This window comes from Orycteropus afer, unplaced genomic scaffold, assembly GCF_000298275.1.
Source record: "Orycteropus afer afer isolate SDZICR_OR568_19922 unplaced genomic scaffold, OryAfe1.0 scaffold00295, whole genome shotgun sequence".
NCBI lineage: Eukaryota > Metazoa > Chordata > Mammalia > Tubulidentata > Orycteropodidae > Orycteropus > Orycteropus afer.
In genome coordinates this window covers 1,857,578-1,871,250 of record NW_006921882.1, presented here as the reverse complement: position 1 = coordinate 1,871,250, position 13,673 = coordinate 1,857,578, and the positions used below count along the sequence as shown (strand labels likewise).

At 53.2% G+C, this 13,673-nt stretch overlaps 1 protein-coding gene across 1 annotated transcript; it reads left to right on the top strand.

The window, feature by feature from the left end:
* Positions 1–5,316: 5,316 nt before the first annotated feature.
* Positions 5,317–10,827, top strand: TUBB1 (tubulin beta 1 class VI). Its single transcript, XM_007951519.1, has 4 exons — positions 5,317–5,373; positions 7,806–7,914; positions 8,595–8,705; positions 9,749–10,827. Exons 1-4 carry the CDS (start codon positions 5,317–5,319, stop codon positions 10,825–10,827), a joined length of 1,356 nt encoding a protein of 451 aa, XP_007949710.1.
* The last annotated feature ends 2,846 nt before the right edge of the window (positions 10,828–13,673 follow it).

The window sequence follows — 13,673 nt, the reverse complement described above, 5'->3', positions numbered from 1 at the left end:
TAAACCTTTATGGAAGCAGATTGCCACAGTTTTCTCCTGCAGAGTGGCTGATGGCTTCATGTTGACCTTTTGGTTAGCAGCTGAGCACTTAACCGCTGCACCACCAGGACTCTGTCCATAAAGCTTCGAGCCTAGAAAACCCTGTGGGGCAGTTTTACTGTGTTGATGGGGTTGTCATGAGCTGGAATAGACTCTAGGGCCCCTCACACATCAGTCCTGACCTGAGCAGGCTCACACACAGGTGCTGCACAGAAGGGCCTGTGTCTAGAAGCCCACCTCTTCTCCCACCTTGCCAGCCAAGCTTGGCTGTGTGCTGGGGGCCAGCTACGCCGCTCAGTCCTCACCACAAACACGCAGCTCAGGGGCCCTCATCCAGTGAACTGAGGAGAAAATTCAGGGTTGGGGGTGCAGAGCGGAGGTCCGTTCGAGGGCCCTGCAGACCACTCTCCCCAAGTTTGCCCACCTCTCCTCTCCAGAGCGCAGCGTCCAAAGCTCAGCAGCCGGCAGGCCTAAGTAAACACCACCCGGGACAGGGGACTCCAAGCAAACAGGTTTTCTCTTTTCCCCCCTTTTTGCCAATGGCCCCATTAACAGAAAAACCTTTTAAGCATCCATCTGGAAGCTGGCCTTTCCCTCCCTAAGTAAACTGAGATGGCCAAGAGGAATGCGCTCAAGGGCGAGGTGGGGCAGCCACAGAACACAGCTCACAAGGCAGAATGAACATGGCCACGCAAACGCCGCAAATGCAGCGCGGGCCCAGCTCGGTGGCCTGCAGTGAGTGCTGGGGGGTCAGCGCGGCCCTCTCCGGTAGCTCGGCCACGAGGGCCGAGGTCCGCACAGCTCACTGCAGCCACTGCGCGCCCCGTCCACTCCCTGGCGTCGGCCTGGACCGGCACGTAGGGGCGGAGGCCTAGCTGTGCTCTGGACTCAGCCTCTGGGCCACCCCGGAGCCAGGCGTGCTCGGGGTTAATGTGTGACTGGCCTGGAGACAATGCGCCGAGCTGAGCACCTTTGGTCAAACTTGCACAGCTGCTGGTGGTTCACTTACCAAACATTGACGGAGGGCCTTTGTGTACCCGGCAGACACTGTGGGGACCCAGGGGTGCACTGACACGGCAGCTCCAGGCTGATGGGGAGATAAGGCATGTGTAGAAGTGATTAGCAAACCCAGCTGTGGGTGACAACAGCCACTAAAGTGCAGGGCTCACGTGAGGGGCAGGAACTGCTGATGGAAGCTTCTGGAAGCTCCAGGAGGGGCGGCCAAGCCTTTGAACTTTGGTGTCTGATAAGCAGAGTGGAGGTGGGGGCTTAGTCTCTGAAACCGTTGCTCCGTGATGTCTGCAGGTTGATCCCAACTCCTAGCGACCCCGTTTGCGGGTAGACTTGCCGCGCAGGGTTGCCTTGCCTAGGTTGCAATCTTCACGGGAGCGGGTCACCAGCCCTTCTCTCCCGAGAGCCACTGGGTGGGTTTGAAGCATGAACCTTTCAGTTAGCGTCAAGTGCTTAGCCGTGGGGCCACCAGGGTCCCTTCTTTGCCTCCTAGTGCTGCTGTGACAGAAACGCCACAAGTGGTTTCAACAAGCAAACAGACGCATGGCCTCGCCCCTGAGGAGGCTGACGAACCCGCTGCCGCCCCCGAGCTGGTTTGGATTCATAGTGACTTTGAGCTCAGGAGGCTAGGAGTCGGAACTCAGGGTGCTGGCTCTGGAAGGCTCTCGGTGGGCTCTCGGGGACGGTCCTGGGCAGTGCAGTCTGGGCGCTCGTCAGTTCCTTGGTGCTCCCCAGATGTGCTTCTGTCCCCCACCTCGTGTACCCTCTCGTCTCGTGTCTGTGCTGCTCCTCATAACTCAGAGGGGCTAGGGTCAGGGCCCACCCCAAAGCACACGGCCTCCCGGATGAAACAAGAGAACCAAGGGTGGCGTGGGAGGCAAAGGGGCAAAGGCTTATGGCCTGGCAGACTGCTAACTTCCGGGAGCTGGGTGGCCGTCCTGGGTGCATTTGCAAGCTGTGCAGAGACTGCTGTGCCCATGCCCTTTCCTGCCCCTGAACTTACACGTGCTTCCCTTCCTTCTGGAGGGATGGCAGAAGGGTCCAGGACATGTGCGGCCCCTTAGGCTGGAGCAGGGGCGAGTTCAGGCATGCAAAGCTCACAACGTGTTATGGATGGATTGGGTCCCCAAAATGTGTATTGTGAATCCTAGAAGCCATAGTGGTTATAAGGAGCTCTGGTGGCACAGTGCTTAAAGTATTCGACGGCTAACCAAAAGGTCAGTGGTTTGAACCCACCAGTCACTCCACGGAGAAAGATGAGGCAGTCTGCTTCTGTAAAGATGATGGCCTTGGAAACCCTGTGGGGCAGTTCTATTCTGTCCTATAGAGTGGCTGTGAATTGGAGTGGACTCCACGGCAGTGGGTTCCATAGTGGTCATAATCCCACTTGGGAAGAGATTTTTTTCTGTGACGTCAATGAGGCAATATGATCAGTGTAGGACTTGGTGTAGAATTAGTGTACTGTCTGAAATCAGCCTCTTTTGAGATAGCCAAGAGCAGGTTAGGCAAGCAGCAAGCAGGGATGAGCCAGGGTGGTCAGATGCCCTGCTGCCTGAGGTCGCCAAGAACAGAAGCTGAAGGAGACAGGGACCGTCCCCCAGAGCCCACAGAGAGAAAGCCTTCCTCCAGAGTCGGGACCCTGAATTCGAACTTCTGGCCTCCTAAACTGTGAGAGAATACACTTTTGTATTAATTTATTTATTTTCAGTAACTTCTTATTGTGATTTGGGTGCAAGTTTACAGAGCACTCTGGTTTCCATTCAACAATTCATGCACATTTTGTTTTGTGACAGTGATTGCAATCCCCACAATGCAACAGCACTCTTCCCACTTCCTCCCTGTGTTTCCCACTTCCATTCATCTTTCTTCCCTATCCCTTCCCCGGGCAGATGCCGCCCTTGCAGGGCTGATTGTTCCACTGGGTGCATACCTCCCTGGTGCTACTATTCACTGTATAGGCCCATTTATCGTTTGGCTGAAAGGTGAGCCAAGGGGGTGAGCTCAGCTCCAGGCTTGCAGGGTGTCTAAGGGCCAGAGTCTCAGGAGGAACAGACCAGGAAGCCTCATCTGTTTATGATTTTGCCTTTTGTTACACATTTTTCTCCCACTCTATCCTGGCCCTCCTATCACGATCCCTCTCAGAGCAGGTGGCAGTGGTAGATGGGCACCATCTAGTTCTTCTGGTCTCAGAGTCATGGGGGCTGGGTTCATGTGGTCCACTAGCTCTTTGGAGCAATTGTTTCCTTGTGTCTTTGATTTTCTTCACTCTCCTTTGCTCTGGGTGAGAAGGCCACTCACTCTTGGTATTCCCGTTACAGCAGAACTGGGTAACTGAGACCCAGTGTTTCCCCAAGTTTGAAAAGACCGGCCACTTGTTCACAGCGGACACTTGCCTTAGCCCCTCCCCCTGCACTTACCCTTTATCGTTGTTGTTATTCAATCTCTGGGAGTAAGTTGCGTGCAGCATTGCTCTTGACCCCCAAACCCCCCTAGTATTTCACAGCCTCTCTTGAAAACAAGGACTCCTGTGCACACAACTGCCAGGCAATGCTCAGATTCAGGAATGTGAAAGTGGATACGGTAGTGACACAGATTAGCCAACGGCCAGATGTTGACAGTGGTCTGGATAATGCCCTGTACAGCTGCCTCCTCCGCCCCATGCGGGTCCCATCCGGGATCATGTCGTGCAGCTGGTCACCAGGTGGAGATGGAGGAGCAGGCCTGGTCTGGGCCCTCTTGGCCTTTCTCCTTCTTCTAGGCTCCTTCCTGGGACATAGCTCAGGCCTCTTCAGTTTGCAGTCCAGTCAGCAGAAGCATTTTTCCTGCCCAACATTCCATTTTCCATGCCATCCTGCTGGCATCACTGGCCTCGGGCCTCGGGCCTCAGCAGGGCTAGAAACAAGTGTGGACTTCGAGTTAGTGCAGGTTCAGGTCTGGGCTGAGGACCCATGGGGACCAGCCCTCGGGAATTTCGCCCAAGGCAAGGATCAGGGCCCGAGACTCCAGGTCACCTCTCTGGCCTGTGCGGTGGTGTCCTGGGGCTGGCCGGACACATGCTTCCTTGCTAAATGAGCCAGCTGCAGGGGCAGCTCTGTGGGCACTGCTCCATCCGCACTCATCTCCTTCACCCCTGCACCATGACTCCCAAGGTGGCACCTCGCATAGGGCTGGGCCACACCTATGGCTGTTCAAGGAATGGGTCTCAGCCTTGGTGCACAAACGCTGAGGAGTGGCCTTGAGAAAAGCAGGTGTGGCCAAGGGTGGTGGCTGCCCATGTCCCTGGAGTGCAGGAGTGTGTCCTCACACTCTGCATGCCCCCGGCCCTCCAGAGCTTGTCAGCTTCCCCTCATCCAAACCAGTGTGCCTGTTCTGCTCCACACAACCAGAGACGGCCAAGTTCGAAAAGAAAACTTTCCACAGTTATAGCCCTGGGAGACCAGTTGCCATTGTGGCGATCCTGACTCGTGGTGGCTTGCACATCAGAGCAGAAGAGTGCTCCATCAGGTTGCCAAGGCCGGGACCTTTGGGAAGCAGATTGGCAGGCCAGTCTTCGAGGGGACTGGAACCTGCAACCTTTGGTTAGCAGCTGAGCGTCCTGGGACCACCCAGCAACTCCTCATTATGATGAGACCGTATTAACACTAGGCTTTGTTCCTGTTAACAATAGAGTAGCCACCTTAAAACAAAAGCCACCCGTGTGTGTTCTACCCAGTCATCTCGTGGCGCCGCAGCCTCACACCAGCAGTAAGAAGCAAGCTGAAGACAAGAGGACCCTGGCAGGCGGTGTGAAAGGGAGGGCACTTCTACCAGGCTGGGGGGCCTTGGCTAAGTCACTTTACGGTCTGGGAAATCATGGCCTTGTCTGCCAAAGGATAGGGCCGGCCAAAATGGTTTCTGGCTGGTTTGGATGGGGCAGCCCTTGGGGGTGGACCCTGCCCACCCAGTGAGGTAGGGGCTGTCATTGCACCACACGCTTCACCAGCCAGGCGCCTGTGCACCCAGGCAGCCTCTGGGCTTGTCCTCTGGGAAATGACTGGGAGATGTCCTGTGGGGACAGAAGCCCAGCCCCTGCCAGAGGATGATAGGAGCTGGGGAGGAAAGGGCTGGGCTGGGCTGGACACACCCCGGACCACACTGCACGGTGGCTTGGTCAGTTGGCCCTGTAACTGTGATGACCAGAGTGGTATCAGGTTCACACGGGTGACCAGTGGCCCTCCCAGACTCTGAGGACGCTGTGGAGAGGTTAGACTTGTGCACCAAGCAAGAATGCGTGAAATCGTACACATCCAGATTGGCCAGTGTGGTAACCAGATCGGATCCAAGGTAAGAAACATCTGATGATTTAGACTAGCTTCACAGTGATCATAGGTGAGGCCAGCGAAAGTCCGGCCAGTTAGCTGGGCAGACAAAGGGGCCGGCAGACTGCCTGCACTTGTTAAAATCCAGCTTAGTAGCAGTACCTTCGTTAGAGAACTATTAAAGGCTTGAAAGGTTAATTTAATTAATGTTAATCCTGTCAATAGTTACATCTGTGAAATACACAGAGTCCCCATTTTAACTTTGATCCTCTTGACGAGGAACTTTTCCTGTGCACAGTAATTTGTCAGGAAGCAGTTTTCCACTGTATATTGGGAAACCGCACGTATCACTACAGTGCTTTTCCTTCCTCTCCCACATTTGTGTTATAAAGCAAGACGAGTCAACTTTTGTTCTCTTTAGCATGCAAGAAAAAGTTGAGGTAAACCTAAAATGAAGTGTTCTTGTACAGCAGCACAAATAATTGAAACACACTCTGGAATATAAATGAGTTTCCTCCTCCCGCCTTTAAATGTTTAAGTACCCCATCCAATTGGCCAATGGCCAGACAACAGGTGGCGTGGCTCAAGGTCTCCAGCTGTAATGTGAAGATGACCAATTGTACCACATAACGTCGACCTGAATTGTTCTCTTGGCTATTTGAAAATTACTTTGGCTGGTATGAATGACAGAGTTTTGCAGTTTGAACCCACCAGCTATTGCATGGGCAAAAGAGGAGGCAATTCTGCTTCTGTAAGGATCACAGCCTTGGAAACCCTATGGGATAGTTCTCCTCTGTCCTATAGGGTTGCTAGGCATTAGAATTGACTCTTTGGCAATGGGTTTTTGTTTTGTTTTTAGTTTGGAAGAGTAAAGTCTTTTTATTTCTTTAATGTCTTCTTTTCTGTTGTTGAGAATATGCACAGGGACATACACCAATTCCACAGCTTGGCCACATGCAATCCAGGGACAGTGATGACATTCTTTGAGTCCTGCGATCAGCCTCACCTTCCCTTTCCAAAGCAGCTGCTCCTTATCCATTAACACTGACTCACTGACCCCTCAGCTTCCTAGCTAGTCTGCCTGGTTGCCATGGTCAATTTGATCCCCTTCAGACAGTTATTTAAGAGAACTGAAAGTCGTCTTTAAAACAGCTGTGTTCTCAACTCGGGGCAAAGATATGGCTGCGTGAGGAGAAGCCATCATCTTTTCATGCTCCGGTGGCGACGCTCATGATGACAGTGCGTGACTCATTCCTCTACAGCTGGGAGATAATGTGGAGAGAGGATGCAGGAAGGAGTGCAGGACTGGATAAGGGTCTTAGCTTTCCCCCCACCGTCGTGGTGTCCAGTGGTTAGAGCCCTGGCGGCTACTTGCCATCTGGGGCCATCAAAACTTGAAGACACATTTAATTAGGAATGTCATAGAACTGACATTTATTTATTCTCCCACTCCCTAAACAGTGGTGGTAATTTAGTACAAAAAGTCAAGTCTTGTTATGAAGACCGTGGTCAGAGTGGAGCTGTCATTTACCAGATCTGGTTGGGAAAACACCATTGGGGATAACAGAAATGCACGCATTCTCATTGCACTTTAATATGTGCTTCTTCAGGGCCATCCAAGGGGCCATCTCAGCCACTGCTCCCATGTTAAGAGCTCAGAGCCCATTGCTATTTGTCACTCCCGTGTGACTGAAAGGGCATTGTGCTTCTCGAAGGCACGAGAGAAGTGTGAGGCATACTCAACCGTGTGCATGCCTGATCATCAGGGTGCCCCGAGCACCCCGCCCAGATGCCCGGCACACAAATACATCCCCAAAGTGCAACGCGACATGGTTGTGGGGGCAGATGAGGGTGCAGTTCACGTTCATGTAGCGGCAGGGGCAACTCCAGAGCAACAGCTTCAGCAATGGCCGGAATTGTAACGGGAGCAAAACCCAGTTGAATACGTTAGCTGTTTGACATTTAAGGCACTGAGGTGGGCACAAAACGCAGCCTCCAGATTCAGCTGTCAGATGCCACCGAGTCGATTCCAACTCATGGCAAACCCACGTGTTATGGTCTAGAACCGCCCCATAGGGTCTTCTTTGCTGTCATCATAATGGCTGGTGCAGGACCAGGCCATGTTGCCATTCTGCCATGCTCAATGGTACCTACTGACAGCAACGACCTGAAGGGAAGCAGATCTCCAGGCCCTCTTCCACAGCTCCGCTGGGTGTGTTCGAAGTTCCACCTTTAGGTTGGCAGTCGCACAAGCTGTCTGTGCCACCCATTCTCAGAAAAGGCAAAAAGGGAATTGCAGTGTAACAAGGTCACTTAGGCCCAAGTCCTTCAGACACTGTCTTGGGGAGGGGTTGGGTGACTTAGATGCCCTGTGAGCACCGACTCCTTCCCTGGTACTCCTGCTGGCTCGCCGGGCTTCCCGGGTCCCCGACACTGACCTCCTCCTTCTGGTTTCAGTTCTGGGAGGTGATTGGCGAGGAGCATGGCATCAACCCTGAAGGGCGTTACCATGGCGACTCGACCCTGCAGCTGGAGAGGATCAGCGTGTATTACAATGAAGCCCACGGTACGTGGGGTGGGGGCTCGAGGTTGGATGCTTGTCTGACAAGCAGGGAGCCAGCCAGAGAAGCAGCAGAGGCCTTGAAGTCCTGACACAAGTGACACACCGACATGCAGCATGGCACGGGGGAGGCAGAGCAGCAGTGCAGGCCACCTGGTCTCCACTTGAGGAGGTCTGGGGAGAGGCTATGGAGGGGGCACGCTTCTTGGAGCAAGCAGTTTACACTGCCGTCGAGTTGATTCCAACTCTGTCTGCAGGACAGAGCAGAATGGCCACGTGGGCTTTAAGTCCTTACCGAAGCAGACCGCCACATCCTTCTCCTGAGGAGTTGCCTGATGGGGTCCAATCACTGACCTTTCAGTTGGCAGCTGAGCGCTTAACTGTTGCACCACTGTGGCTTAAGCACCCACCTCCCTGTTTTGTTTTTAAATGGAAACCAGAATAATTTCCAAGAGGAAGGACCAGAATCTCCAACATTGGCCCTGCAACTAACAAAGCAACAATGAAAAAGTATTTTCTAGGTGTTTTAAAGATTTTTGTGACGAAAATCCCCATCTCCAAAGACTCTCTGCAAAAATAGCTGTCTTCTTTTTTGCAGGGGCCAGTATCTCAAGGCTCTATTTTGAAGAAACTTTAACTTTTAGAAAAACAACAGATTGCTGACTTCTTTTTACTTTTCTACACAGGTAAGAAATACGTGCCCCGAGCTGTCCTGGTGGACCTGGAGCCCGGGACGATGGATAGCATCCGATCCGGCAAGCTTGGAGCCCTCTTTCAGCCTGACAGTTTCGTCCATGGTAGGTGTTTCCAGAAGGTTCCACCAGAAAGAGATGAGGATGCCTCCTAGTGGTGCCTTCTTCCTCATCATGCTCCTCTGGGCAAGGCAACTTTGGTGTTGGGTGTTGGGTACCACCTAGTTAACGTTGATGCACAGCAGCCCCATGTGAAAAGCAGAACTGTCCCAGAGGTTGGTGGTTTTTTCAAACTTTTTATTTTGATGTGAGTAAAAGTTTACAAATTCATTCTACATTCATATGTGTTTTGTGACATTCATTGCAATCCCCACAATGTAACAGCCCTCTCCCCACTTCCTCCCTGTTTCCTTGTCCTTTCCTGTCCCTTCCTGGCTTCTAAGCTTTCTCCCTGGGCAAACGCTGCCCTGCCCTTTTGATCCGTATGGTTGATTGTTCTGAGCAGTGTGTAGCCCCCTGGGGTGACTGTTCACCTTATAGGCTTGCTATCGTTTGGCTGAATGTTTGGCCGTGGAGGTGAGTTCAGGCCTGAAAGGCAACCAAGGGCCATAGTCTTGGGGATCCCACCAGCCTCTATTGGACCAGTAAGCCTGGTCTTTTTTTAAGATCTTGAGTTTTGTTCCACATTTTTCTACCACTCTATGCAAGATCTTCTATTGTGACCCCTTTCAGAGTGGTCAGTAATGGTAGCCAGGCACCATCTAGTTCCGGTCTCAGGGTCATGGATGCTGAAGTTCACGTGGTCCATCAGTTCTTGGACTGTTTGTTTCCATGTGTATTCGATTTTCCTCACTCTTTTTACTTCGGATGGGGAGATGGGCCCTCACTTGCTTTGAGGACCTCGGTCACTCCTCACCACAGTAGCTGTAGAATGTGGCCTGCACAGGGTTTTCTAGCTGGAATCTTTATGGAAGCCCATTGCTAGGCCTTTTCTCGAGTGGAACTGCTGGGGGGGTGGGGTGGAGGTGGTGGTGCTGCTGGTGGTGGTGGTGGTTCAAACCACCAACCTCTCAGTTAAGCACCTGACTGCGTAACTGTCACACCACCAGGGCTCCTTAAGGCAGCTTGATACCTCCTTTTTGCCGCAGGTAACTCCGGGGCTGGCAACAACTGGGCCAAAGGCCACTACACCGAGGGGGCCGAGCTGATCGAGAGCGTGATGGACGTGGTGAGGGGCGAGAGCGAGAACTGCGACTGCCTGCAGGGCTTCCAGATCGTCCACTCGCTGGGCGGAGGCACGGGCTCGGGCATGGGCACCCTGCTCATGAACAAGATCCGGGAGGAGTACCCCGACCGCATCCTCAACTCCTTCAGCGTCATGCCCTCGCCCAAGGTCTCGGACACGGTGGTGGAGCCCTACAACGCCGTGCTGTCCATCCACCAGCTCATCCAGAACAGCGACGCCTGCTTCTGCATCGACAACGAGGCCCTCTACGACATCTGCTTCCGCACCCTGAAGCTGACCACGCCCACCTATGGGGACCTCAACCACCTGGTGTCCCTGACCATGAGCGGTATCACCACCTCCCTGCGCTTCCCGGGCCAGCTCAACGCCGACCTGCGCAAGCTGGCCGTGAACATGGTGCCCTTCCCGCGCCTGCACTTCTTCATGCCCGGCTTCGCCCCGCTCACAGCCCGCGGCAGTCAGCAGTACCGCGCCCTCTCGGTGGCCGAGCTCACCCAGCAGATGTTTGATGCCCGCAACACCATGGCAGCCTGCGATCCCCGCCGAGGCCGCTACCTGACAGTGGCCTGCATCTTCCGAGGGAAGATGTCCACCAAGGAGGTGGACGAGCAGCTGACCACCGTGCAGACCAGGAACAGCGGCTGCTTCGTGGAGTGGATTCCCAACAACGTCAAGGTCGCCGTGTGCGACATCCCGCCCCCGGGGCTCAGCATGGCCGCCACCTTCATAGGCAACAACACGGCCATCCAGGAGCTCTTCGCCAGGGTGTCGGAGCAGTTCTCGGTGATGTTCCGAAGGAGGGCATTTGTGCACTGGTACACCGGGGAGGGGATGGATGTTTGTGAGTTTGGAGAGGCCGAGAGGAACATCCACGACCTGGTGTCCGAGTACCAGCAGTTCCAGGATGCCAGGGTGGCTCTGGAGGAAGATGACGAGGTCGTGGCGGGGCAGGAGGCTGAGCCAGGAGACGAGGGACATTAAGCAGGAGAGAAGCCACTTCCGGAGCAGTTTCTCTCAAGATGAGTTTGTTCCTCCAGCGGTCCGAAGTTCACTCTGCACAGTGGCACCGTGATGACACCACTCACTTTCTGCTTGTACATGGGGGGGGGGGCGGGGCTGGGGAGCTGACAGGTGCGGAGGGCTTCTGCTGTATCACTCACCTGGAAGGGCTTGTGCACACTCTGAACTTTCCCTTTAACGGTACACTGAGTTCACTGTGATTTAAAAAGATTTAAATCCCTTGATTTAAAAAGAGATGCGTGTCTCAGGTGTTTACTGCACCAGTAGCTTGGTGCCTGGCCTTGGACTTCAAGCGTGCGTTTGTGGGGGGCCGACTGTTAACTCTCCAGCGACACTCACCCCCTGGAGTCCCTGCCTGGTGTCGCGGGTGCCTGAGACTCTGACCTTTCTCTTCTTCACACTTTTCTCCCTAATAAATGACTCAGTGGGAAATGACTTAGCCCTTTGCCTGTTAGTGACTTCCTGTGTCCCAGGGCAGTCCTTGGGATCCACTGATGCCTGTCCCCATTATCCCATCCCTTTCCTGTGCTCACAGTCATCTGGAAATGCCAGGTAATAATGAGCAGACCGGGAGCTATAATGTGTACACTAGGAATGTGCACACGCCGTGTAGACGCTGCATGCTTATGGGGGAAGCTGCCACACCGATCCCCAAAGCAGAAGCAAACCCCAAGCAGCCCAGGGCCGGCTCTGTCCCGTGCTCACAGAGCCCTGTGCTCAGGCGTGGAAGCTTCTCATCGGGCTGGGGTCTGGGATTCATGGCATCGTGGGCTTTGCTCTCCCAGGCTCTGCTATAACACCCTCTTGCTCTCAACCAGCCCTCACCCCTGAGAACACTCGGCAGCCTCTGCTCTTTGAGAGGGCACCTGGCAACTATTCACACGTAGAATTGAGGGGCATCCCCTTCCCAGAGGATGGAGGACATCGTCTCATTAGGGAACGCTCACCATTCAAATTAGTTTGCACAAGTTGCCCTCGATGTTTGCACGATGCCACAGCCTTAGCCATTGCATGGTTCTCATCTACGCACCTGACGGGCACAGACACACAAGAGTGTATCCAAGCATCCCTAACTTCCTAATCACATTGACCAGTTCTGATGCACGGCGCTGCTGTCCCCCCAGGACCACAGGGTTTTAACAGCCTTCCAGAATTGCCACTCGCTCGATGGTTTGGTCCGTGTGTGGCTAGAAAGATGGGATGTGTGAGTAAGCTCACGCAGGTACCTGGGCTCTGGGTCCCGATATGTGTTTGGAATCTGCACTAACGAAGCGGCTGGCGGCCACCTGGCCCCTCTGAGAACTCACATGCTTCGTATCTGCACAAGGGACTAACCGGACGCACACAGGGAAGTAAGGCCTTGCTCTTGGCAGCACCGACAAGCCGCCTATGCACAAAAATTAAAAACAAACAAAAACAATAAGCAAAACCCAGTGTTTTAAACGCTCACTACTTGTGGTTCATGAGGCACTAAAAACAAAAGCCGAATTAAGTAGAAACTGCAATTGCACTGTTGGTTGGAAGCTCCGAATTTCCTCACAGGCTGTCTTACAGCCTGGGCTTGTCCCAGAATTTAGTCACATGCTTCCTTTGGCACTTTTCTTCTATTTAAAAAAGCAATTAAATAGATGGAAGGGAAGATACAGATTTAAATCTTAAGGAAAAAAAAACAAAAAACAACAAAACCTCTGCTGCTGATTTATATGGCTGCAAAGATTTTTATTTGCTCAATAGCAATCATTGAAGTACAAAGAAATTAAATTTTAAATGGCTAAACTGCTTTATTTCAGACTAAATAAATTCCTTTTCTTGGAACCTAACCACCCAGACTGATTAATTTGAGTAGTTAAAAATATTTCAAAATGCATCTCACCATCCTCTTCTTTCATGATACAAATAGATTAAAAAAAAAAAAAAAATCACTAGAAACCAAGAGACATCTGTCCCCTCTGGTTTTGAAGAGCTCACTCCTTGAGTGGTACGGTTGCCACGGTGACACTGCTCTCTCCGAAAGGACGGCAGAATCACCGAGTTTAGAGCTTGTCCCACTCCTTCCCTTCACGCCTGAGGGCACCACCCGAGCCAGCTGCCTGAGAAATCACCGGCTCGAGACCCACGGCCAGGTCTGACCAGAGACCCCACGCAACTAGGACCAGTGATGTGCATGGACAGTCCGCAGGCTGAGATGCAGGGAGCACATTTCAGTGTTAGTTCAGGACTTCCTTTTAAATCAGAAAAACGAGCTCAGAGTCTTTTGTTTTCTTTATTGGCTTCAAGTGAAAATCAAAATTAGTGCTCTTCGCTAGGTGGTGAACTGTTTACTCTGTTCCCTTCATCCTGTCCAGATCAGCAGCTTTATCCCTAAGCCTCCCCTCCTTATCCCATCTGCCTCCCTGACAAATGACTTCTAATTACCTGGTGGGAGATGATTGACTCTGTGCCTGTTAGTGCCTTTCTTTGGGACCAGGAAGGCCCTGTGGTCTTGGGGCCCAGTGATCCCTGTCCCCTGTAATGAAGAGTGCTTCCTAGAACCTCAGTATCGGGCACCGGAGCTTTGACCTGAGGTGCTATGACTTCAAAACAGCAGGACAAGCTGCCGAAGCACCGAGGGCCGGGATCGGGCAGCCTGGCTCCCCCACTCCAGCTGGAACGCCTCCTCCACGCCCTGTGCCCCGAGTAAAACCCGGATGTCAAGTGTCAGGCTGGGAGAGGTCGTCTCTGGGGCTGCCATCAGCATTGCCGGGAGTCCCCAATACGTCTGTGTGTGCGTAAGGGCCCCGCCGTGAACTCGCCCAGTGCCGAGGCTG

What these genes read in the sequence shown, in the direction of transcription:
- TUBB1 (XM_007951519.1), top strand. Translation starts at nt 5,317, where the DNA reads ATGCGTGAAATCGTACACATCCAGATTGGCCAGTGTGGTAACCAGATC. An exon ending in GTATTACAATGAAGCCCACG is followed by an intron (nt 7,915 to 8,594) that starts GTACGTGGGGTG and finishes TTTTCTACACAG; the next exon opens with GTAAGAAATACGTGCCCCGA. An exon ending in GCCTGACAGTTTCGTCCATG is followed by an intron (nt 8,706 to 9,748) that starts GTAGGTGTTTCC and finishes TTTTTGCCGCAG; the next exon opens with GTAACTCCGGGGCTGGCAAC.